This window comes from Lates calcarifer, linkage group LG13, assembly GCF_001640805.2.
Source record: "Lates calcarifer isolate ASB-BC8 linkage group LG13, TLL_Latcal_v3, whole genome shotgun sequence".
NCBI lineage: Eukaryota > Metazoa > Chordata > Actinopteri > Centropomidae > Lates > Lates calcarifer.
This window is the reverse complement of record NC_066845.1, coordinates 2,365,946-2,391,831: the sequence shown is the minus strand read 5'-3', so window position 1 is coordinate 2,391,831 and position 25,886 is coordinate 2,365,946. Positions and strand designations below refer to the sequence as shown.

At 39.9% G+C, this 25,886-nt stretch overlaps 3 protein-coding genes across 7 annotated transcripts; 2 read left to right on the top strand and 1 right to left on the bottom strand.

Moving 5' to 3' along the window:
- Positions 1–892: 892 nt before the first annotated feature.
- On the bottom strand, positions 893–12,803 carry LOC108876415 (coiled-coil domain-containing protein 158). Of its 5 annotated transcripts, none has more exons than XM_018665942.2 (23): positions 12,312–12,803; positions 12,126–12,183; positions 10,675–10,823; positions 10,176–10,351; positions 9,962–10,071; positions 9,561–9,882; positions 9,400–9,458; positions 8,569–8,679; positions 8,259–8,340; positions 7,791–7,910; positions 6,889–7,137; positions 6,554–6,790; positions 6,181–6,349; positions 5,063–5,215; positions 4,599–4,711; positions 4,259–4,417; positions 3,631–3,723; positions 3,271–3,405; positions 2,658–2,815; positions 2,272–2,334; positions 1,993–2,060; positions 1,379–1,537; positions 893–992 (listed from the first exon to the last, which is right to left on the bottom strand). In XM_018665942.2, the coding sequence occupies exons 1-22, from the start codon at positions 12,439–12,441 to the stop codon at positions 1,422–1,424; spliced, it is 3,030 nt and encodes a 1,009-aa protein (XP_018521458.1). In that variant the 5' UTR covers positions 12,442–12,803; the 3' UTR covers positions 893–992; positions 1,379–1,421. The 5 variants fall into 5 exon arrangements, with proteins under 5 accessions (XP_018521458.1, XP_018521629.1, XP_018521795.1 ...); XM_018666113.2 differs by having other exon boundaries at positions 2,272–2,331; XM_018666279.2 differs by having other exon boundaries at positions 8,301–8,340.
- Positions 12,804–12,869: 66 nt separating this feature from the next.
- Positions 12,870–16,596, top strand: LOC108876993 (cyclin-G2-like). Its single transcript, XM_018666920.2, is given in 9 exon segments — positions 12,870–13,045; positions 13,580–13,703; positions 13,826–13,963; positions 14,141–14,266; positions 14,268–14,392; positions 14,534–14,612; positions 14,706–14,804; positions 15,107–15,309; positions 15,702–16,596. Coding segments are annotated over 9 exon segments (1,008 nt in total). The 5' UTR covers positions 12,870–13,043; the 3' UTR covers positions 15,814–16,596.
- A 1,129-nt stretch (positions 16,597–17,725) lies between these two features.
- LOC108876924 (sia-alpha-2,3-Gal-beta-1,4-GlcNAc-R:alpha 2,8-sialyltransferase) lies at positions 17,726–25,781 on the top strand. Its single transcript, XM_018666795.2, has 4 exons — positions 17,726–18,312; positions 18,907–19,029; positions 19,967–20,524; positions 21,610–25,781. Exons 1-4 carry the CDS (start codon positions 18,155–18,157, stop codon positions 21,893–21,895), a joined length of 1,125 nt encoding a protein of 374 aa, XP_018522311.1. The 5' UTR covers positions 17,726–18,154; the 3' UTR covers positions 21,896–25,781.
- The last annotated feature ends 105 nt before the right edge of the window (positions 25,782–25,886 follow it).

Below are 25,886 nucleotides of genomic sequence, written 5' to 3'. Positions count from 1 at the left end.
AATTGAAGAACTGAAGTAAACCACAAAAAATTATCCCTTTAGTGTGTCTTTAGTGTCTTTACTTCTGGGTCAATGACAGATGAGGAGGTAGAAGATGAGGAGGTAGAAGAGATGTACAGTTTGTAACCTAAGCTGTCAGGAGTTGTGTGTTGACACACATTTAACAAATGTGTGTTAGCAAAGGGGGCAGAGGTTTTACTGTGAGCCTGAAATTAATCTGAATAACCAATATAGATGCTGTGTTAGTGTCAATTATTGCTCCCTGTTTATTCTATTTGCATCATCAGGGATTTCTGCAGTATTCTCCAAATTAAATTGAAGACATTTAAAGACCTGCAGATACACACTGTAATGTAATACCCTTTTCATATTCATATGGACAACAAGATTAGCACTTATTATGAGTTGATGCATTTCCTAGCTACTGTAGCTAGCAGTAGTGACAGTGTTTGCTACAGGCCTGACAGTGTTCCAAATAAAAGGATGTGTATGTACTGTCACCCAAAGGCATGCAATCAGATACAAAAGGAAAAAAAAAACACATTCAACACTTGTGTAAATAAAGAGACTTAAGGCTTATTAAGACTTTTTAAGATCTAAAGTTTTCTGTTTAAGGGAACTAAATTCAAAGCTTTTTAAGACATTTCAGCATCTGCAGACACCCTCATCATGCTGGTCGTGCTGTCAGAATCAGCTTTACTAACCAAGTATAATTACGCATACAGGAAACTTGACTCTGGTTTCTAGTGGCTCTCAGTTCCAAGAACATTGTGTAGGAGGAAGTTTGTACATCCAAATATGCAAGTTTACAAAACCGAGACTATACAGAATATGGATTTTTTAAAATTTGACTTCATTTCCTGGCTTGAAATAACTAATCAAACGCTTCATTTTTTAATAAAATGATTTATTTAAACAATAAATTATGAAAATTCACTTAATTGGAGAGTTTTAAACCCTTATTTTGACATCTAACTTCATCTGGTGAGCCTCTGTAAGACAAAAATGTGAAATCTGGGGTGTGAGATTACAGAGATTACGATCAGTCAAAAACATTTAGACATTAATCTACAAAGTTACCAAGTTTAACAGGAAACTTCCATTGCCGCAATGGATTTCAGTTGCCTCATTACATCCTCCTGATACCTCAGACTTGTAATGACATTTGTTGCAGTGCTGCAGCTGATGAAATAATTGATCTGACATAATGTCTCTCTGTTTTATCATCTGTTATCGATCAGGTGTCAGTATTTGGCACCTCTATAGTTCTTAGTTTTTTTCCTCCACAGAGTAATATCACTGTTTACATGAATAATCCTGAAATGTGCTCAAACACAATCTATCACACTGTGTGTATGCATAATTATCAACAACTTACTAAAATGAGGAGCCAGCCTCAGGTCTGTTGTGTCCTGTCACTATTAGCTGTTTGGGTCGGAGGTCAGCAGACAGTGGACAGGTGACCTGCGGCCCAGTGAGAGGAGCTGAGGGGAGGATGTGTATTTCACTCCGGTGGCTGGACTCGATATATCATGGCCTGGATAAGTAATAACCTCTACGTTAGAGAATTAAAAACTGGTATTGGCAAAATAAATCCATAGTTTGTTGTATTTACTGGCTCTGCCTTATGTCTATTATTAATTAATCTGCTAATAACTTCCTCAACTACTTGTTTGGTTTAAAAAAATGTCAATAATGTCCATCACATTTTGATGTCTTTCCCATACAACAATCTACACCTCAATAAAATGTATTTCCAATGACATAAAGCAGAAAGAAAAACAGGAAATCCTCATGGACTGGAAGATAATAACCTGAATCACTGATCAATTATTAAAATAGTTGTCCATGATTTTCCTGCTCAATTAATCAACTAATTGACTAATTGTTGGGGTTCTAATCTTATGTTACATGAGACATGAAAGGAGAAAAAAACTGAAATATATTTGTGAAAAAGACATGAAAACTGACAAACTGGTGATGAAATCTCACCCTCACTGAAGGATTTGTTGTTGATCATTTTCCCATTCAGCACAGCTGTCATCAGGAAATGCGGCTCGCTGTACACGGTGCACAAACAGACATGCATTACATTACATCACATTACAGAGCCTGCAGCACTTTGCAGTGTGTTGCATGTTGCATGAGGGGGTAAAAGGTCACATGGGTAGATGGTTGACCATCTTGTAGCCTTGAGGCGAGTCATGCTCAGAGAATTCAAATAAAAACAACATGATGCCTGAGTTGTTTAGGTTTGGGCACTCTCCCTACCTGCCACAGGTTTTTCTTCTCAGTCTGGAGGCAGCTTTTACTTGGTCTGCTTTGTCAGCACTGCTGTAAGTGGAGGGGAACATTAAAATACAAAGTGAGACATTACACATACATACATAAAATCATATCACATTCCATGAGTCCATTACAGATTAAGGCACAGTTTTTAAACTATATGAAGTCAACATATTGTTTGTTCTTTTTATGGTCTATTACAGTACAAACAGTGAAACATTGTGTGGTCAGTAACCACTCATATATGGATCCTCCCTCCTCCTCCTCCACTCCAGTGACTAGAAGCATCACATGATTTTCAGATGTGACCTGAGCTAGCCTAAGAACAAAGTTAATCCTTGCAGGGTGTGTGGGAACGGAGCCAAACATACAATGTGGTCCTGTGCACTCTCTCTGGTGCGGACCTCCGCCTGTGGAAGCTGCTGCCGGCGGTGCTGTTATCGGTGTGTGGTCTGTAGTTCTCCGAAATTGCTCCTCGCAGCTCTTTGACAAGAGACCTGAGCTGCCGGGCGGGGCTCTCCTGCTGCCCCTTTTGTTGAGCGGCCAAAGAAGGACAGAGGAGAGAAAGGCAATGTCAGTGCAATGCTAGCGGTGATGACAATATTATAAATAGTCAGTCTGATTAGTATGCATCTGACCAGAGGAACAGGGAATGCAGGACAATCTCACAAGATCTTTAATCACGCTTAAGTCAGCTAGCACAAATAAAATAGCAGCATGACGCTATAAGACAAAACAAACTAAAGAGTATTTCACTACTGTGTTGAAATGATTTACACTCTGGTTTCTGTCCTCACCACAGGAATGTAATGCTGTGTGTGTGTCTGTGTGTGTGTGTGTGTGTGCGTGTGTGTTTGATTTAACGGCAGAGAGCAGATGTGCTGAGCTGGTGTCTGAGCAGCCAAACAAACAATGATTCACACATGCGCTTGACGGGCTGGAACCGTAGGAGATAACCAAGGTATAGGGAGTTTCTGACTATACCTTGAGGTGTAGTGTAGGAGTGTAGGAGACGTGCTGGGTGGAGGGTGGAGCAGTGACTGCTGCTGATGGGGTCGGGGAGTCCAGGTCCAGTGTAGGTGCATTCAGAGCTGTGTGTAGACTTTGACCTTGGAGCTCCTACAGAGAAGATAAGACTGGTTAAGGGGTGTTCAGTGTCCTTTAAAAAAAAGTGTCACACAAGTCTTACTAGATTACAACATGACTATCAAACAGATGACAGCTTATCTTAAAGCACCTGTATTAAATATGGTATATTTTTTTTTTACATACGTATGTATGCTACGTACAGGGTGGAAAAGCTCTATTTCTTGAGACAAAAAGACTGTATGTTATCAGCTCTACCTTCAGGTCAAGGGCATGTTGGAGTTTCAGACGATAAAACTCCTGCTCCTGCAGCTGGATGAAATCTTGACAGTCCGCAAAGCTCTCTGACATCTTTGGGAAGATACAAAAGTATATATGTGGAACAATAACATAGTGATGGAAACAAACCGAGACAGGACTGATAAGGTTCTTTTTTTTCTTTTAAACCTGAATATATAAACTCAGATTTTTGTTTTGTTCCAGAGGGAGATAATAGCTGTCAAGGGAAAGTGACCCCAACTCTCATGAAGTGAAATGATAGAAAAAGTCAATGAAAAAGTCACTGACATTTGTCAGTATTTCTGTTGTTGCTGATCAACAGATTACTCAGCCGGCAGAGAGATGGAAAATGAAACACATCAACCAGGGACATTGTGGTTCATATGGCACTTGAACCTTGGGGCCATTGGGGAACCATGACCATATACTTTTAAAATAAGAATGTATTTTAGTACAAATTACTATTATTTATTGTTGAAAACCTTTTGTAAAAAAAGACATGTACTATTTTGACCTGAAACTTGGTGTATGTCCCAGCCTCTCACCATCTTATTCAGCCTTCTCTAAAAGCTATATGGTTTAAAATAAAAGTGTAAATGAGCTCCACCTTGTGAAGGATGGCTTCCAGCTGGCCAATCCGGTCCCTCAATTGTTGGTCTTTGGAGCGAAGGGCCTCCAGCTCATTAGCAAGTTGTTTCTTCTCCTCCCTGACGAAGGTGAGCTCCTGGAGCTGATGCTGGTTCTCCTGGCTCTGGTATCTCTTCTCCTGGACAATGAGAATGAAAAAATTGAGCAAATGTTTTTAAAAATGTCAGTTAAATATGTACATTTATTGTTTTCTGGAAATTAGCAAAAATGTCTCGGTAGAACAATTCTTAAAAATCTAACTGAAAATATTTGATTCATAATAACTTCTCTGCTCAGAAAACACCACAACAGTTCTTCACCTGGTGCAGCTTCTCCACAGTCTCCTCCAGATGTTGGATTTTGCCCTGCAGAGAGTCGACTTGCTCTCTCCTGGCAGTGATCTCCTTCTGCATGTTCATGGCTACTTGGAGGCCTGAGGTGTAGACAATCCACAAGACATAGCGACAGAGAGAGGGCAGGTAGAGCAACACGCACATAAGACATCAAGAACATAAATCACAGAGCTTTAGTCTTGGACAGGCTTTGTACATGTCAGATTATATCTCTCAGAATATATAGTAATTGCAATCTCACTGAACTTTACTAATAATCTTGTGTAAAAGAGTTGTCAGCACTCCTAGATTTCATTACGATCCAAAATAAATCACTGTAATCTGTCCACTTAATCACAGACTGGATGCAAATCAGAGGAATTTTCTTGACATTTCTTTGTACATGAGGTCTTTTAATTAAGTCTGAATTTAAATGATGATGTGGATCTAACCGTGTCCATCGGCTCCTTCCAGGGTCGTCAGGGTGCTCCTGGCCTGGTCCAGCTCGTCATGGGCGTTCCTCAGCTGACTCTGGAGCCTCAGCACCACACCCTCCCGCTCTTCATTCTTACAGCTGTGGAGCCGCTGCAGCTCCTTATGCTCCTCTGAAATCATGCCCACATAAACACATGCATTATTTCCACTGGGACGCACACTTTAACACATAAGCAAACATGCACAACAATGGAAGGGCTTGGTTGACAATATAAACATACCAAACATGGCTCTTTGTTTTTTTAACACAGCAGGACAAGAAGATCATTTGATTTGGCAAAAAACCGTGAGAGCTGAACTCTTTCAAGAAACAGCACTGTAGGGAGCAATAATTCCTAGAAAATTCCTAGAGGCCTGGTTACACTAATCTGCTGTTCAGAGGCTACATAAGTCCTAAAGACAATGGTGGTTGCTTGACTTCATACAATAAAAGTCGAAGTCAATATGTAATGCTATGAATACTAATACTACCAAAGAATATTGTGACCTTAACAAGCAGAAAATTAATAAATGTACTCTCTTTATATCGTGGTTTGAAACCAACATAGTTTAAAGGTGAAGGTGCTATGTGTAGGTTTTTGCTATCGCTGTGGTATTACAAGATGGAACGGGCAGGTTAGCATGCTAATTTCAATAGAAGAAAAGAAGTGATAGAACTAGACGTAAAGCGAGAGTTAACATCAGTGTCACTTTCCACCACTGGAGACAAATCTTGACAAGTAAAGCGACCTGTTGTCTTGTAAGCACAATGATGACTGAAGCTCTGTGCTAATGAAACTAATGCTAACGCTGGCTATGTAGCGACAGGAAAAACATACACAAAACACCTTTAACTGACATGAACAGGTGCATAAATATATACAAATACATACCAGAACGTATGGTTTGTTGGTAATTTATGTGTGTGAATAATTCCATGAGGTCATGCTAATGATCAGGCCTGAATATAAAACCATTTATTCATTAGTACCATGAGGAAAATACGGTTCAGTTTGTTTTCCTAACCAGAGTTTGAGCTACACGATGGATATTGATCTCCGGTGTGGTGATACACATTAAGTAAAGTTCAACTCACTTCTGAGGGTGACTATCTGCATGCGCTGGATCTCCAGCTGGGCGGTGAGTTGCTGTTTCTCCAGAGTTTCTTCCTGGACACGCTGACTTTGTTCGGCCACAGATGCCTGTAGCTGCCGCCTTTCATGCTCTGCAGTGGCCAGGTCTGACTTCTGCTGGTCTAACTCAGCCTGATCAGCAATTGGTACAAGAGGAAGGAAGAAAAAGATTTATAAACAAAGTGAAGCTAGCAATGGTATATAGCTTATATACTTATAGCTAAGTATGTGGGGTATGGGTGCCACTGGGAAGAAGAGAAAATATCAAGTAAAGGAACTGATGAGGGAAAGTTTTACTTGAAGGATCTACTCTGTCATCATATTTTTGTTCCTGACCCTGAGCTGCTGAATCTCCAGCTTGTGCTGGTTTAGCTGGTTGCTGAGGAGGCTGTTCTCCTGGTGAAGGCTGTCAATGGTACGGCTGTGCTGCACTGTCATCTGGACGCTGTTTTCCATCTGCAACCTCAGAATATCTATCAGCTTCTCTCTGTCATCCAGCTTCAGCCTCATTGCCTCTCCTTCTACTCGCAAGGTCTGACACTGACTCTGAGCTTCTTCCAACCTGGAAAGATGCTGGAAAAATCAGTTTAGTGTAATTTCATTGAGCCTGGATCATGGTTTATATGTAATCTAAATAATATGTTTCTGCATAGCGATGTATGATCTCTTACCTGCTGGGCTTCTTGCTGCCTGAGCTGGAGTTCCTCATCTTTCTGCTGTAGGAGTTCCTGGGATTTCCTCCCCTCCTGGGCCCTCAGATCCAGTAGGGCCTGTAAGCAATTCCTCTCCTCCCCACGTCTGCGAAACTGCTCCCTTGCCTCCTCTAGCTGTTCTCTAAGGGCTTTTACCTCCACCTGGAGCTCACACTGCTGCTGCTCCCTGCCCCTCTGGAAAATAAAGCAGGAGGCATAGTGGGCTGACTGTATTTAAAAGGACAAAAAAATAATCATATTTGACAGTGTGAAGAAATATGATCTTAATGATACCCTATTCTACATGCCCTGTGTTTAAGAAAACGCTGCGCAACTGTGACAGCTGAACAGGTCAATCGCAATATGACACACAAGGTTGGTAATGTCTGTCAAGTCTTATCTGATCACCTGCAAATAACAGTGTGGACAGTCTGTCCTAAAGATCTGATTTGAGAAACCACTCTGATTTGCCTACAGTCTTAACAAAGCCACACGTTTCTCACCTAAAATAAGTCTCAAAATTGTTGCCCCATGATACTGAGAATAAATGTATCACGTACATTATTAGAACAGGCAGCATGGTCTCAGTCAGTAAATCTCTGTCAGCAAAGCCGACCCCGTAATCAGAGCCTCCATCTGAGCTTGGCAATCCTCTTTGAATCTACCCACCGGTGTCTTAAGCCTTTTTACGAGCAGATTACACACCTCCAGCTCTTTACATCACTCCATCATAATTAGGCTACACGGAGCCTAAGTATCATTTGAATTACATCATGTAAAGTGAACCTTATTCCTCAGTGTTCTTTAATGTAAACATGCATTTACGTGAGAATTTCGGATATCATAACAATAGATAAATGTTTCATGGTTTCCTGTGGCACCTTAATTTGGCCGAGCTGGGACTGAAGCTCCTCTGCCAGATGTAAAGATTGCTCTTTCTCTCTTTGGGCGTCCACCAACTCAGACTGAACCTGAAGGAGCTGCTGCTCCAGACAACAGACCTATAATGTCACAAAATGAAATTCACAAACCAAAAGAATTTTTTTTTTTTTTTTAAATCATTAAGTAAGAGGATCAGCATTTTCTTGACAATACAGAAGTTTTACTAATGTTGCTTCACCACATTCATTACATTTATAATCACAGAATTTAACAACAGCACAATCTAGATAAGTTCACATGGTCACTTTTGGTTTATGTTGTGTCTTATTCTTCACGCTACTTTGGTCGTACTGACTACACATTCGAATGAAGTGGATAAACATGGCTAGTTAATATTTACATTTAGCAGCCTCAGTGTCTCATTGCTTACATTACTGCTCATAATATTATTGTAGATTCTTCCTTACCTTATCTTTATGACTGGAAAGGGTTGACTCAAGTTCACTGACCTGACACTGGTGCAGTGATGCCTGTCTCTCTGCAAGTTTCCTAAACACAAAAAGGAGATATATATATATATATATATATATATATATATATATATATATATATATATATATATATATATATATATATTTTTTATTTTTTTTTTTATTTATTTATTTTTTTTTTTACAAACATTCATTAATTCAGAAATTCAACATTCTTTTACGTGAGTAGGCCTTAAACTGGCATAATGCAGATAAAACAGACATGTAATGATTTGGGAAAACTTACTTTAACAGCTCCAACTTGTCACCTAAACTAACACTGTTGTGCTTTGATGAGCTCAGTTTGTCAGTCAACAGTGCCACCTCCTGGCAAAGACTTGCAATAATTTCTTCCATTCTAAAACAGAGCAATGTGAACAGAGCTTAACAACACTGCTGTGGTAGACATACTATACTTTTTCACACTTAAAGCATTTTTAGTGGGTCAAGTGAAAAAAAAGATAAGAAAAGAAAAAAAAAACACCATAATTTTACATGGAGCAGGTAAGCAACTGTAGCTGGTATGTATGGCAACTTTAGTTAACCTACGCTAAGCTCAATGACTATTTTCTAACTGAACTGTTAATTTGGCTGAGTGAACTTGCTGAAAAAAAAAAAAAAAAACTCCTGCACCATTACATCCTTTTTTAACACAATGAACTTAAAGCACTACTTGAGACAGAAGTGACATAAATTATGCTAAAAAATAAAGCATTACCTCAGCATTACATCATTAAAAACAAAATATAAAAATGTCAATAGTAACACCATTTATGATTAGATTAGAATATTCAAACATTAAAACAGGGCTGCAATCATCTTCATTATTGTTTAAATCTGATTATTATTTGCTCAATTAACTGACTAATCATTTAATTTATAAAAACATCAAAAATATTGAAAAATGCTCTTGAGTAATTTACAAGATGACAAGTCAATGTTCAAACTCCTTGTTCAATCTGATCAACAGAAACCAAAAGCTGTTGCTGTCATACATGACAAAGAGTAACATATCCTCACATTTAAGACAAGGAAACCTAAGAATATTTTGCTCATCTGCACCTCTTCATTAAATTACCTTTGTTTTTGCTTGTTTGCTCCACTGCCTTCTTCACTCCCCAGATGTTCCATTGACTTCTGTGAAAGGGATGAAAAAAAAAAAAAAATCAGAAATGGTAGAAGGAAAATGTATGTCTAAAGTTCACTGATCATGATTCATAACTGATGCATAATACTTACCAAAAAAAGTTTCTCCTGTAGCTTGACTGTATCATTGTTAAAATCCTCTGTTAACTTAGCACCTGCTGATGGCTGTCTTGAACTAGTGGCGACGTTAGGACTGGTGATGACGCTGTCTCCACACTGTTTCTCATAAGATAACAGTGAAGAGTATGTTTCCTTCATCATCTGTTCCAGTGTTTCTACTTTCCTGTAAAGTGCCAATGCCTCATCCTCCGTCTCCTGCAGCCTCTGGTCGGCGGCCCTTTTGATGTTTTGGAGCTCTTCCAACATGCACAGCATCTGTTCCATCTGATCAACGTGTTTCCTCGAATCCTTCAATCTAAAAATAAAAAGATCTGTGGGTCAAAAAGATTTAAAACACTTTGTTCACTGAAGTAAAATTTCAGCAGTGTGTTCACCTGAGGTCAGACAGGACGTCCTTCTCCATTTGAACTTTCTGCAGCTTGGTCTGCAGGTTCACAATCGCCTTGTCAAAACTGAATGTCTCTTGTTCACGTTGATCGTGTGTCTGTGTTTGAGAAAATAATGAATTATACAGAGAAAGCATTACCAATTCAGTCATTCAGACAGCATCAAACTAAGATGATTCAAGGCTGAAATAAAAGTATGAACCTTGCTGAGCTGCAAGTCAGACAGCTGTTGAAGACAGTCATCTAATGCATTTTCCAACACCTCCTTCCTAGGAGAACTGCTTTGCTTTTGAGCCATCTCCTGGTTTAAACCATCCACACCACAGACCAGAGGCTGAGTCACTGCCTGATGGTGGATTGGACTAGTGAAATCCCAAGCTGGGTCATCAAGCAAAAGAAGCACAGTAAGTTTAAAATATACACTGATTATGTTGTAAAGTTAAGGGTTGATGAAAAATGTCTTTGTTTATACAGTTATGTAGTCTGGGCTTTTTCTTGTCATTATGTCTTTTTAAAACATTCTAATTCAATCACTGAAATTAAATCACCTAAATAGCTGATATGTACCTTCAGCTTTACATGTACCACTTAACTTAGTTCAGCCATTAATGTGGGTGTTGTGAAGAGTGAAACAAATAAGCCTGTATCTGTCTGGTTGCAGCTACATAAACAACATGTTGGGTGACGCTTCGTGTACTCACAGACATTAAACCTGTGGTTGTGACAGTTTTGTCCAGGTGAGCTATTGATACCATATGTGCAGCAAAATCTCTCCAAGGCTACTCTGGTTGCATTTTCCACCTCTTCTTGAAGTCTTTGGGTTTCCTTGGTTCGCCTGTCAAGCTCCTCACTGTCAAGAAATAAGATAAGGAAAATACAAGAAATGTTACTTGAGCCATCAGTTTATCATTTTTGTGTTTAGGTGTTTTGATGTTGACATTTATTTTTGGGGGTTTGCACTGTGTTTTATTGTTTTGCTTTTAAGATGCTATTATCTATTTAATGTTTATTAATCTAATGCTGGACCATGCTGGAAATAAAAGCTAATTTTTGGGTCAGAGAGAGAAACTGACCACAAAATCTAATCTAGGACTTACCCTGAGCTTGGAGACAAGAAACCTTGGTGTCATCTCTGACTCAGCATAAAACTTAAGGCCTCCTATCAGGTTTGTCACAAAATCTGCTTTCTATCATCTCAACAATATCACTGAAATGCAGCCATTTCCCTTCCTGAGTCACACAGAGAGACTAATATATGCTTTTACATCAAGAGGACAAGATCAGTATTGTGTCTCCTATCAGGTCTGCCCATAAAAAGTTATAAATCAGTTTCAATTGATTTAGAAATTTGCTGTCTGAGTGCTTACCAGGACCAAAAGGAGAGAACACATTGAACCTGTTTTAAAACCTTAACACTGGTTGTCTGTCACTTTCCTTTTAAAACTTGCATTTAAAGCACTTAATGGCCTTGCACCAGCCTGTTTGTCTGACATGCATCCAATTTATGAACCAGGACAACATGTCAGGTCTTCTGTTTTGAGTCTTTCAGTGGTTATACCATGCAACCTTTGGGTGAGGGAGCTTTTTGTTTTTATACCCTGAGCAATTAGAGCAGACTGTCTGAGGAGAGAGATAAGAAGTGCTGATATATTTTAACGCAAATGCGCAAGTCCTTCCTTCTATCTATATTCAGCTCCATCCAGCTCAGCAATTTACAACAAGAGATTGGACTCCCAAACAGTCATCGTTCTGATGCATTTCAACCTCTTATACTGTGTTTTAAGATATTTTATGGCCTCTGTTTAAATTATTATTAAAGTCATGTTTTAAAATGTTCTATGTTGCCATTTATCTGCTCCCTATTATTTTTTTAATTTTTGTTTTATTCATTCATTTTTACATCATTATATTTTTTCATCAGTTTACTGGTGTAATTATTACTCGTTCAGTATTTTGTTTCTTGTGTGCATAGGTCTCAGACTGTTTACATTTGAATTGTCACTAACTATTATTATATTAACTGGTTATCTGATTCAAAATGTTATTCATTTAAGTTGTGTGTTTTATGGAACCAGAAATAAATCAAATTTTAAAAGAATATTTGGCTAAATGCTACTGCAAGAAATGAATAGTTAAGTAAATATAACGTTACCTCAGTTCATCCAGTGTTAAACTGTTGAATCTCAGCTGGAGAGAGGTGTCATGAGCCTCTATAAAGTAAGTTAAACAGATGAGTTGTAGACAGAATATTTTAATTACAGCAACTTGACAGAACACCTGGTCAGAAAGCTAGCTAGCAGGGAAAACAGATGATCTACATAAACATAAGTTAGCTTACCAGTTGTTCCTGCTGCTGGTGGTGTTGGTTTTCCATGCTTCGGTAGAGACTGAAGATGTAAAACGTGAGCGCCATTACTGCTGGAGAGCCCCAAACTCTGGGACTCAGAGGGCTGAAACGCCGATGACATCTGTATTCACTTTCGTAACAAAGCCATCGATATAAACATTTACAAGCGGGGTTTTTTTTATTAAATAGCCGCTCTCTAAAATAATGTCAGCAGCTAGCGACTTGTCGATAAACGTAAAAGTTCCATCACCATGGAAACAGCGTCAAGTAGCTAACTCTTTGCTAGCCTTTCACCGTCAATAATTCGAGTCATCTTGGCTATAATAGCTAGACAACAGTGTCAGTCCGGCTCTCTTAGCCGTGAAACTAAAAGTTTCTCAGTTCAGTAACATTAATTTGATGGAGAGAGTAACGTTAGCGCCGACACTTTGAAATGACCCATCAACATCCGCTTTTTTCCCCCCTCTTAACAATCTATTGTGACGCAACCACGCAAGACAAGGCGTTTCCAGTGGTGCATTATGGTCAGTGTAGTCTACAACCAGGTCAGCGGTTGTTTGTCTGCTCAGGGCGGACCCTCTCTATTCAGCGGGGGATTAAGGGGATCTTGTTATTAACATTTGCCTCCCATCATCACGTTAACAAAATGGAAACATGAAGAACTGAGAGGTGTAATTAGGTTGCAGCGCTGTTATTATCCTGCACGTCGGCGGCTTCTGGGCAATGTAAGACGACGGTTTATTGATTTTCGTTAGCAAGCTAGCTAAGTCAGCTAACATTGACGCTGTTTGTGTTTGTGGAGCCACCAGCCTTTTGGCACTTTGTTATTTCTTCACATTACATGAGCCGAATTAAGTTTAAACAATCTGAATCTATCGATTCAATCACTCCTGAAATGTGTAACAGTGTCCACCCGCTATGATTGATAAGCTGACCTAGTTTCTGTTGTCCAGTAGTCATTTACATTTAGTCTGAAGTAATGTCCACACTAACTTTGATTTTAGTATTGTTGAACTACTTTTGGTTAGGGGATGTTTTTGCGCATTATTTCCTTTAATTTTTGTTTACAAGTTTAATATGTTTTTGGGCGGTGTGGGGGTGTGTTTGTGGGAGTGGGGGTCTTCCAATGACACCTGACACCCAGTAGGTGTGGTTTAGGAGACTATACGTGCTCTTCCCATCGCTCCATAGCGTAGGGGAACAGTTGCGGATTTTGTCTTGGACCACTATGCAGAACCATTAAAAATGCTGTTTTCCAGGATGAGGGATCTTCAAGCCATTGACTGCTTGCTCTTAAAAGAGCTGAAGTCATGCTGTGCGAAAGAGTACAACTTTCTTCCCAGGGAGACTGGCCTGAAGCTGATGGAGTCAGCTTCCACAGAGGTAACCCACTGACCTACTTTTACATTTCTGGACTGTCTGTGCAGGCACATAGCTATGCTGAAAAAATGTAAGCTATTTCCAGTAAGTGATGTGCACTTCATTTGTAATGGTCCTTTTTTCAGAATCACAGTGGAGTGTCTGCAAAATGCAGAGACACCAGAGTGGAGGAACTGTGGGGCCTGACCAGTTTCTTTGGCTACAGCACCCAGACCTTTGTTCAAGCTGTCAATTTGCTTGACAGATTCCTCACCATTATGAAGGTAGGGATTTCAATTTAAACATTCAAGTGTAAATATATTGTTTCAAGTTACAGCATGAATCTGTATATTGCATGTTTAATATCACGTTTCTATCACCAGTGCGACAACAATAACACTGCTTGACCTTGAATCACGAGATGTTGACTCACACTTGTCATTGCTGTGTTATTGTGGTAGGTGCAGCCCAAACACTTGCCCTGTATTGGAGTCTGCTGTCTGCACATTGCAGCAAAAATGGTCGAGGAGGAAAGCAATGTGTCACCCACCCATGAACTCATTCGCATCAGCCAAAGCAAGTTCACCTGTGTCAGACCTCTGTCGTATGGAGAAGATCGTCTCAGAGAAGCTCAGCGTGGAGCCTGAAGTAGTGACAGCCTTAACCTTTCTACGCCTCTACTACTCGGCCTTTACGTCCCCGTCTGCTGGAAGGTAAACACTACATTTTCCTCAGCTTACTATTTGTTGTTACTTTTGATGCATTGCTCCAGTTTGCATAGACTTAGTCAAATAGATTCTGCTTTATGAGGTTTGTACTGGCGGATCACATTAGGATTCCCTCTATATTTTAAGGGAGGAGATCCCAAGCATTGGGAGACTGGAAGCCCAGCTAAAAGCCTGCTTATGCCGGCTTGTTTTCTCTAAAGCAAAAGTAAGAATTGTTCTCAGGCGACAATTTCTCAGCATAGCAGCATTCATTTTGAATCCCGGGACTTATTTAACCTGCTATTTTTCTCCTTCACAGCCATCAGTGCTGGCACTGTCGCTCATTGCTCAGGAGTTTGATGCCCTCCAGTCCATCACCTTGTTGAAGATTGTCCAGCAATTCCAAAGACATCTAAAGGTGAGAGCCCATAATTCACCACATGGCATCATGTTTAAAGACTAGAATAGCAAGTTTCTTATGTAGTTAATATGCTTAAGTTCTGTTTCTTCACTCCAGCAGTGCCAGTATTTCTTTTTTTTTCCCCTTTGTGTTATAAATAGTTGTGTTGAATTTGTACAATGTGGCATGATGCTGTCATTGCCTCAGCATGTGCACGTGTCGTATGTGGAAAAAAACTAATGACTTGTTGATGACAGCATATTTTAAGACTATTTCGGTCGGCAGCGTCTCAGATGTTTCCTGTTTTGCCATCTTCACAGATCAGCGACAGCGAGCTGCTCTACTGGAAGGAACTTGTGGCCAAGTGCATGACCGAGTACCGCTCGGCCGAATGTAACAAACCAGACAACAAAAAGCTGGTTTGGATTGTGTCCAGAAGAACAGCACAGAATCTTCAGGCCAATCACTTCAGTGTCCCCGGTCTGCCAACTATTCCTGAGGGGAGCTGGGATGAGAGTGAAAGGTTAATAATCCAGTTTTTTCATTTTATTAGATCAGCTGTAGCTAGTTAACAGCAATTCAGCAAAGATTAAAATGAAAAGTCTGTCTATTCTCTCGTTACTGTGCCCTCTACATCTGGTGTTTGTATTCAGACAAAGGTTGTTTGTGAGTGAAAATGCTCTGCAGCGCCGAGAGGAATGATCAGCTGATCACCTTTAAATTGAACTTTGATTCATAATTTATCAGTGCTCTAATCTGATCAGCAAAAGACTGGAATAGGAGGAAAACAATTACAGAACCAGCAGCTTCTCTCATTTTGCAAATCTATAGGACAATAGTTCATGATTATATGAGGGATGATTTTGCATTTAACCATTGAGTATTGTGTATGAATGACCTCCTCTTTTCTTGTAGTGAGGACTCCTGTGAGGACATGAGCTGTGGAGAAGAGAGCCCATGTGGCTCGCCAGGAAGTGACGGCGAAGGAGCCTTCTTCCCCTCCACCTTTCTCAAATGCAGAAAATGAGGAGTCTTCATTGTGCAGTAGCACCTGATGTGTGTTTGTCCTCCTGAATTGTAGCTGATTTTAGGTGGTCACCGTGTTTTCAGAGCAAACCTGTGTTTCACTTGTCATAACTTATGTATAATACGTGTGCCAAGTGACAGGTTTCGATCGTTAAGTGCCTGTGTTGATTCAGTTTATTGTTTCTTTAATGTTTAAAAAGAAAACATATCGTAATAATGCAAAATGAAAAATTGCAATATCTTGGCAGCTTGATGGCAATGCATCCGAATGTCTTTTTTCCAACATCTACTCTCTGCGTTTGTTTGTGTCCAAGCTCGACACATTCCAGGAAAAATACTGAAGCACAAGGAAAAACTTAATGGATGTCAGTCATGAGGTACACTCACTGTTGAAGACCAGCTAACACACTAGCACATCCTCAATCTTTTTTTACAACAGTCTTTTATACTCTATGCCATACATATTTACAGTATTCTGCAAATGTATGTTCATTTGCATACATACACTATTCTAATGTGACATATGCGACATTGTAGTGTTAAAATATCAGACTGTTTATGCATGGATACGTTGAAATATGTGATTATGAATGGATGTTCATGTTTACCAAGATAAGCTTACTGTAAAAAAAAAAGTTTAAAAAAATGTACATAACATGTAAAAAAGAAGAAAAAATTTTATGTTTTGTGAATGCGACATAATGTGTGTTGTATTTGGATATCATGTGGAATATGTTGGAAGGGTCAGAAATAATCCCTCCAAATAAAAAATACTTTTTATCTACCTCGTTTTTTTTTCCATTTCATTTTAAATTCTCTACAGTTATTTTAGAAACCTGCGTTCACACTAATGTTAAAACTGATGTCACAAACCAATTACACATATTTACTGAATGAAAATCAACTACATTTATGTAGCTCTTCTAACACATATTACTACAGTACTTTGTCTAACACACACTCACATACAGATGATACAACAATCAGGAGTAATTCAATATCTCACTCAAAGACGCTTTCAACGTGGACTCTGGGAGATCAAACAATCAACCGCTAGCAGACAACACAGTCTGCCTCTCCTGAGCCACAGCCGCCCCTGAAACGACAGAGATGTTGGAATATATCCTTTTTTAATTCATGTATTCATGACAATTATCATCCTCTCAGCGGGGGTCTCTCGCTTCTGCAGAGGACTTCTGAAGCTCTGTTAGAGTGACCATTGGGTTCATGGTCACTTCCCTGACCAAAACCCATCTTGTCTGGCTGCTCAGTTTTGGTTAGACCCTAAGGAGAATCCTAGTGGTCCCAAATTTTTTCCATTTCACAAGTATAAAGGCCACTGTGCTCCCAAAAACACTCAAATCCTCCAGACACATTCTAAGGATACACAGTAGTATATATTGTTGGGCTACCACTGACCCCCACTGTACATATCATTTCATTATTGCCCCAGGAAGGTGAATTAATCAATTAACAGAAGCTTAATTGTCACAGATTTTGAGAATTGATTAACTGTCAAGATCATTTTTCATCAACCAGTTACTAAAGACAAGAACTGTCATAGAACAATACACTTTACAAGGAATGAGCTCAATATAAACTTAAACAATGTGGTGTGAAAACTAGATTTTGACACAGAGTGCCTTGCAGATTTTTGTGTTGCGCCTCTGAGAAGTATAAAATGGCTCAAATAAAGTACAAATACCTGTGTACTTGAATAAATGTAGCTTCCACCACCGCCTAAATGCTCAGATTAAAGATCAGGGGGCACAGGTTAGGGGATTTGACTGTCTCTTCCGCTGATATTTCCTGTTTTAAAGCCTCTCCCATCCCTCTATTTCTATCTCATTCAATTTATTAGTAGACAAGCTTTCCATTATGTTGAGAGCTGCAGGGAGAGAGAAAGAGAGAGAGAGAGGGGGCGGAGGAGGTGGTGGTGTTGATGCTGCTGGTGGACGGGGCTTGTCTTTTAGCTGGCTGCATGTGTTGACACGCATTTCTGCTCCATCTCCTTGATTAAACCGGTGGCAGGCTGGAGGGGAGTCGCAGCGGAGACTGAAGCAGCAGCATCAGCAGCAGAAGCAGCAGCAGCAGCAGCAGTCAGGGGGCTGGGGGCTTGGCTGGGTGGGCAGGCGGAGGAATGAGAGTGGACCGAGCCGCGGCATCTTCACCATGCAGCCGACTGCCACCACCAGCCGTCCATTTTATACGACTATATGAGCCGATGAGCGCCAGTGTGTCTGTTTCTTGCAGACAGGCAGCAGCAGTGTGCAGTCCCGGCGATGACAACATAGGCCAACGCCTCGCCGCAGCTTCATACAGGGAATGAAAACGCTCCCAAGATGGTCCGCATCGCCAAGGCCCTGGGTTTGGTTATTCTGTGCGTCGCCGTGCTCATACTGTCGCTCATCAGCTATGTCTCTCTCCGAAAAGACAGCCTCTTCACCTCCTCCAAGTATTACATGGGAGGCCCGAGGATTATGTTTCACGCAGGATTTCGGTGAGTGATCATTTCCAGCGGAGACTGTAGGCAGGTGATGAGATGCAGATTCAGGGTTTAGTGTAAATATAAACAGAGGAGTGTGGCCTAGTTCGCGCGATTCAACCTGGATGTGATATATAAGCTTAACACATCACTACTTTCCTTCAGTTTGGAGTCATATGCTTCCTGTCAATCAAACACTGAGCTGTCCAAGGTGCTGCTGTTGAAGCCCTGGAGCTCCATGACCTGAACATAAGATGTACTTATATAAAATGTATTTTTACAGTGAGAACTTACAGTATCTGTAAGACAGCGGTGGAAACTAATTACATTTACTCAAGTACTGTACTCAAGTGCAGGTTGTGCTTGAGTATTTCCATTTTATTCCACTTTATACTTCAAGGGGACACAGTGTACTTTTACCTTACTCCAATTATCTGACAGCTATACTAATTAAGATTTAGGAAATATTATGCTTTGTTATAAATGAAACTACCCAACAGTATGTTTAATTTGAATTTATCTTTCAAGTGGGGAGTCAATGTTTTAGCTGGATGAGGTTAGTTATAACAAAGTATGACATTTTGTTTTCAATCACATTGTTGTTTTCAGGTCTCAGTTTGCAATGAATTTTCTGGACCCGTCCTTTATCCCCTTGACCAACGCCCTGAACGAAGAGCTTCAAGGAAAACCGTCCAAATGGAAGTTCAACAAGACGGCATTTTACCAGCAGAGGTAAGAGATTTTAATGTCATCCTGGAGGATGTAGAGCACAGGCTGGGGTTTGCTCAGTCAGAGCAGAACTAAAGCAGAGTGGCCAGTCCCTGTGGTTAAAGGGAGTATTTTTAAGACATAAGAGGGAAAACCATTCTCCTCTTGGATACTGTTGCAGCGTGACTGGAAGGAAGTTGGGTTTTATAGTATTTTAAAAAGCCTCATCATGCATCATCACACCAGTTAAACTTGAAAGACAGGAGAAACATTGTTACAGATTATTATGAAGCCATGAAAGATAGTCAAACAGATTATTAAATGGACTAAATACAATAAATACATTAGCACTGCAATGATTAGTCAGTTGGAAGACTAATCAAATGATTGTTTCCTACACAAAAATGAAAAACATCTGCAGGCTCCAGCTTCTCACATGTGAGGATTAGGTTTGTTTTCTTTTTTGTTATATATGGTATTTAAAATGTTTCATGAGAAAATAGGTATTTATCTGTTGTATTCAGCTGTTGGTTAGATGTTATATATGCAGTTGGACAGGTCAGTAATTAAGGCTGCAGCTAACAATATTTTCTACCAGGCATTTTATCGATAAATCAACAAATCATTTGAGCCACAAAACATCAAAAAGTAGTAAAAGAACACCCATCATAATTTCCCAGAGCTCAAGATGACGTCTTCAAATTCCTTTTCTTGTCAGATCAACAATACAAAACTCCCAAATATTCTATTTACTATGATTTGAAACAGAAAAACAGCAAAACCTCACATTTGATAAGTTGGAACTATTATCTACGTGACATTTTTGCTTGAAACTTAAACGTTTACCTTGCTTAGATGGTGAATTACCAACAGAAATAAGACATAAAATGGACTCATAAATACAAAGCAGCATCTCCCACCACTGCCTGTAACACTGTTAAAGTGTTTCTCTGTTTTTCAGGAAAGATATCTTCAGCTACATCGACATTCCCAACAACTTCTCCCTGACAAAGAACAGTGTGCGTGTCGGCCAGCTGATGCACTTTGACTACTCCAGCCACAAGTATGTCTTCTCCATCAGCAACAACTTCAAATCCCTGCTCCCAGACACCTCTCCTATCCTCAACAAGCACTACAGTATGTGTGCTGTGGTGGGAAACAGCGGTATCTTGACGGGCAGCCACTGCGGCCCAGAGATTGACCAGGCCGACTTCGTCTTCCGCTGCAACTTCGCCCCGACGGAGGTCTACTCCAAGGACGTGGGCAGGAAGACCAACCTGACCACCTTTAACCCCAGCATCCTGGAGAGGTACTACAACAACCTGCTGACCATTCAAGACAGGAATAATTTCTTTCTCAACCTGAAGAAGCTGGAGGGAGCCATCCTGTGGATCCCTGCCTTCTTCCTCCATACCTCAGCCACAGTGACCAGGACCTTGGTGGACTTCTTTGTGGAGCACAAGGGCCAACTGAAGGTCGAACTGGCCTGGCCAGGAAACATCATGCACGATGTCAACAAGTAAGAGTATTGATCTGATTGATCATTTCTGCAAAATTGAAGTGGCATAGATTCTAAATGGAAAGTATTATCACGGCTGTAGCTATTATTCAGGACGCTGTCGCTGGCAGATTTCAGGGAATCTGAGTGCTTTAGCACCTCAGGGGGAGTTTACATTAAACAAGAACTGGGTGTCAGAATTGGTCCTCAATGCTCAAAGCTTTGCTTAGATAGTACACTAGATCTAGATGCTAACACCTTCAGTCATTTTCTTATGACTGAAGCTTTTGGCTAGGAGAAGATGTCGCCAGGTGGCGTCCAATTTTCCTCAGATGTTTCGCTCCTGAACCACAGTGTCCTCCAGCTGGAGGCTGAGCTGTGATCGCTAGTCACTGCCCATCTTCTCCCAACTTCCAGCTCAACTCATCCGCCTGCTCCGCTGCAAACAAGAGGCTCTTTCCGCTGCTGTCTTCCTCTCCCTTCCTGTTATTTCCAGAGCTGTAAGCATCTTCCACACTGACTACGCCTCGAAACCCTTGCAGCCTCTACTTGAAATACCTTTGCCTGCCAACCTTTGTCCTTTGTACTTGGTGGCCTTCCTCTCTCAGGCCTCTTCCCATCCGTCTTCCAATGGGACCTTCACATAAGTCAAAATGATCCTTTTAGCCTCCTCAAACCACATGACTCTGGGATGTTTGTATGACCAGGGGAAAGTGTAGTTTTCCTCCCAGGTCCACCCTTGTCTTCTACAGTCGCACTAGCCGCAGGAGGCTCTTCTTGGTCCTCTCCCCTTCCCTGATGAACTGGTTGGATGGGGCTGGTCTCATGTCACTTTTTCGTCTCTCCTGCTCCAACATGTCAGTCAGTGCTCTGAGGACCCTGTCATGACACCATCTGTAGCTCTCATGTTTGCGTTGATAAGGTTTCATAAATCTGAAAGTGTGTTTTAAACAGGCTTTAAGTTGAAGGTGAAACACCCATTCACAACAATAAGTGTATTAAAAAACAGAGAATCAGTCACTCAGTATTGTCATTAACTTTCATTTAACTGAGCTGAGGTGTTTGAATTTCATTTCTACTTCTGACCATTCGCTCTTTCCTCATAGATACTGGAAGACTAAAAACCTCTCCCCCAAACGTCTCAGCACTGGAATCCTCATGTACACGCTGGCCTACGCCATGTGTGACGAGATCCATCTCTACGGCTTCTGGCCCTTCGGCTGGGACCCCAACACGGGCAAAGAGCTGCCTTACCACTACTACGACAAGAAAGGGACCAAATTCACCACCAAGTGGCAGGAGACCCACCAGCTGCCCAGCGAGTTCAAGCTGCTCTACAAGCTGCACAGGGAGGGCGTGACCAAACTCAGCCTGACGCACTGCACTGCTTAAGACACACACATGTGAGTGTTGGATGGTCTAAGAGGTGACTCCAGAGGCTGTGACCCAGATACATCAGCTCAGTTCTAACTTCTGTTGTGACCCACAATGCATGATAAGTGTTACGGCAATTTATGGCACCCTCATCCTACAAACACACACTCACGTCACGCTGTAATTCCACACAAAGATGTCAGGCTCACTCGGGATATAAATCACAGACCCACACAGTAATATTGTTGTGTTCAGTACAGTTATGACCTTTATGCTGCTCAGTTGCTTCCATTACTCTCCTTTGCATGGCTGCTGGCCGTGGGTAAACAGCTCGAACAGAACACATGTCTACTTTAACTGGAGTCCACAGGGGATTCAGCTGTGGAAAACAGAAATAGTCAAATCTTCCAGTTCTGTTTATTACAGTATTGATTGATTAATCGCCTTTTACAACAGTATACTGATTCTGTACACTGAAATCACTGCCTAATCTCAGGGAAGGAGTTAGATCAGTGTTTTTTTGTAATCAGATTCAATGCCTCAAGAGAGGTGCAGTTCCTGTTTTCGGGCCTTTTTCCCCCCATGAGGTGTCAGACAATCTGCACTGCTCTGGAAGATGGTATTTGTTTACAAGACTGTACTCTATATATATATATATATATATATATATATATATATATATATATATATATATATATATATATAAAATATACTTGTGTGTCTTTTATTCTCTGTAGACAGTGTGACTGTCCACTTCAAATTTTGTTAAGATTCTTCAAATTTTTGGAATAATGATCAACATTCCAACAATAAGCCATAAAATTCATGGACAGAAAGTATGTTGTCATTACAATACAGAATCAAAGAAAGTGGTGTCGGCCTACATTAGGTTTTGAGACTATAAGACATTTGAAATATCTTCTAACAACACTATAAGTCTATAGCCACGCTAGCAGTTACCCTCAAGTCACAGAGCTTCGATTTTCCAAAAAAGTAAACAATCTATGAAAAACCCCAAATGTCGTTTCACTCTTAACGCTCTTCTGTACATATTTCCTGAATCCTCAAAGACAATGTTTAGTCCCAAGTTGCTGCCCTCTTTCCTGTCCAGTTGATCCCAGAAATGACTTATCTCCTTACTCTTTAACAACTGAAAAGAAATATTGACACATTATTTTGTTTAAAATTTTAAAATAATATAAAGCAATATCAATAGTAATAGTAAAATTCTTGAAGTTTGGCTCATGTTGCATAAATTGAGCAAGGACACAAACTGAGAGTGGGAAGTTTTGTTAAACAACCTTCTGGGTTTGTCAAAGATGTTTATTTTTCAGAAAATGCTTAGTTCTGTGACATAATGGCAATAGAGTCACAAACCAGGGCTAAATTTGCACTGGCTATTTGTAAATTCAAGCCTAAATTTGTGTGTAAAGTCCCTAAATTCCCTAAATTTCTATGAATTTCTAGCCATTTTCAAACTAGTGTTACTAAATCTGGTTGTAACCTCACAGTGATTTCAAGGAGTCACTGCTACTGTCCAACAAATAGTGAGATATAACATGTTAATTAGTGAGCTTGAAAAGGGTGGAAAACAATTGTCTATTCTTTGTGAATATAGTTAGATATTACTTTGTTTTATTTATACATAGAGAAATATGTTTGTGTTTAGAGTTAATAGTATCCATACAGTAATTGTGAGTGGTAGATATCCATAAATGCAAACTTAACTGCCATTTAGTGCAAGGTTAATGATGACTATATTATTGCTTTTACTCTAAAGTCTGAACAGGCCATGTTTGCTGCATCTGCCTCCGTTAGCTATAAAACGGTTACACCTGGCAGTTTGATGGATGTAAATATTAAACTAATATTTATGTAAGAACTAGTTTGTTTGGCGAAACCTGTTTTATTTAGTGGTAAGAAAATCTCCACTTAGTAAACACACGCTATAAGTTTGAATTTACAAACAGCTGCAACTGTCTCCATAAAATAAAACTGTTGCTGACAAATGTAATGGCAATTTTGAAATTCTTACCAACAATGAGGCAAAAAATACAGTTTGACCAGAGGGTACCAGATTAAGTGACCTAAGTCTTGGCGCTAGCGTGGCTAAAAATGTCAGGAAATACAACATTTTGGACATAGTTTCTTCAGCTATTCAATATCTACCAACAACTGATCTTGAGGTTTACCACGATTACAATTACAAAAATACAAAACAGGAGAATACGCTTTTTATTACAGAGCTTTTGTTGACCGGGAGAAAGTTATTTATTCTTCATGTAACCATATCAATTCCAGTATTTGTGACATAAAACAGAGAAAGGAATGAATGTTATATGACTTATTGCATCTTGTATAAAAAGCATGATCCATTTAACTGACATTGCATGTGAGGCACTAACAAAATCTTTTAGGCTAGTTTTATACAACCTTTTTGAAGATTGTTTTGAGGGTAAAATTTAGTTCTTTGCTATTGTTTGTATTACTGACGGTGTATTCCTCAAGAATATCACCAGTGTCTTTGTATGACAGACGTTTGAAGGCTAAAAAAAAGAAACTTACTGCTATATTCCACATGGGACCAAACCTCTACAGATCAACTTAAAAATGAACAAGCTTTATTTTTTATAACTGTAGATAATCTTGGATTTTCAAAAACTAGTCCACCCCATCATGTCAGACCTGAAGCAGACCGGTGGATACAGGGGGGCGGGTGGGTGGGTGGCGTTTTTGGAGGACGACTGGGTCCAAACACTGAAAGCTGACCACATGACCCGTCTCATGACTTTGAAACATGTGCTCCTTGTTGCGACTTCTGGCCTAGGCTGAGGTTTAATACACAGAGCAATGCAGTCATTCACACTTACCAGATGTGGCGTGTGCTTTTGTGCTCATTCAGATTTAGCGTGGCGGGCACTTCGCTTGCTGCACAAAGCGTTTTTTTGTCTGTCTCCTTTGGTAAGACTGAACGTTTCAGATAGTTAACTTTTGCGTCTCGTCTTTGAATCACAGTGCAGTCACCACAACAACCATAAAAACACATATCTGATGAGAAAGCAGTCTGAATAGCTGAATTTTAGGCCCTTCATTAGGAATGTGTTGTAGGTACACCAAAGACCATGTGTTCAAAGGAGCAATGTCACCTTAGCTAGATTGATTTGGGATTTTAGAAGCTGTATGACAACTAACACCAAGTATTAGTATAGAAGAAGTGGAATATCCCTTTTTTGATGTTGAATTTCACTTTTTGTGGCACAAAAATTATTTTTAACTTTCGCTTTTTTTGGTTTTAGCCAAAGTAATGTGGTGGAATTTATTTGTGACTCCATGAATGTCATCCTCTATAGTTTTGATTTGTTTGAAAAATCCGCTGGCACTGACACAAATGCTGGACATTTTCCTTCTCTGAAACATTTCTCTTAATTTTCAAGATCAATGTGTAGAATGTGTGTAAACGATAATGACGCTAACAAAGTCTGTGAGGATTGTAATCCCAGTCAGAACAACAGTATAGCTTTCTGTGCATTACATTTGAATGACCAGACAGTGACATACATAACCTTAACATAAATCGTCTTTATTCCAAATGCAGCACTATAACAGGACTCGTTCCAACAACCCTTTAACATTCTTGTACTTGTGTTCTGATCTGCATGGCAACTTTGTTCCATAATGCATAAAAAAGCTTGGCTGCTTATGTACATGTCGTATAAAAGTCATAAATCATGTAAGGGACTGTGCTTATCTTGGTTGTTCAAACAAAAATGATCATCCATATAAGAAATGTAACCATGTCTTAAATGTTTTTAGATTATACTCCATGATAAATATACGTTATGTGCCTGCATATTCCTTCCATCAATGCCTCAATGTGTCAAATAAAAATGGTATTTTTCTCTGATATGACTCATTTAAAGATGATAATTTACTTTTTTTTTACTTTTTTCCTCTTTTTTCGCTGAATCAAAACCACTCCATTTCTTCAGACAGGGTTTCTGCAGAGACC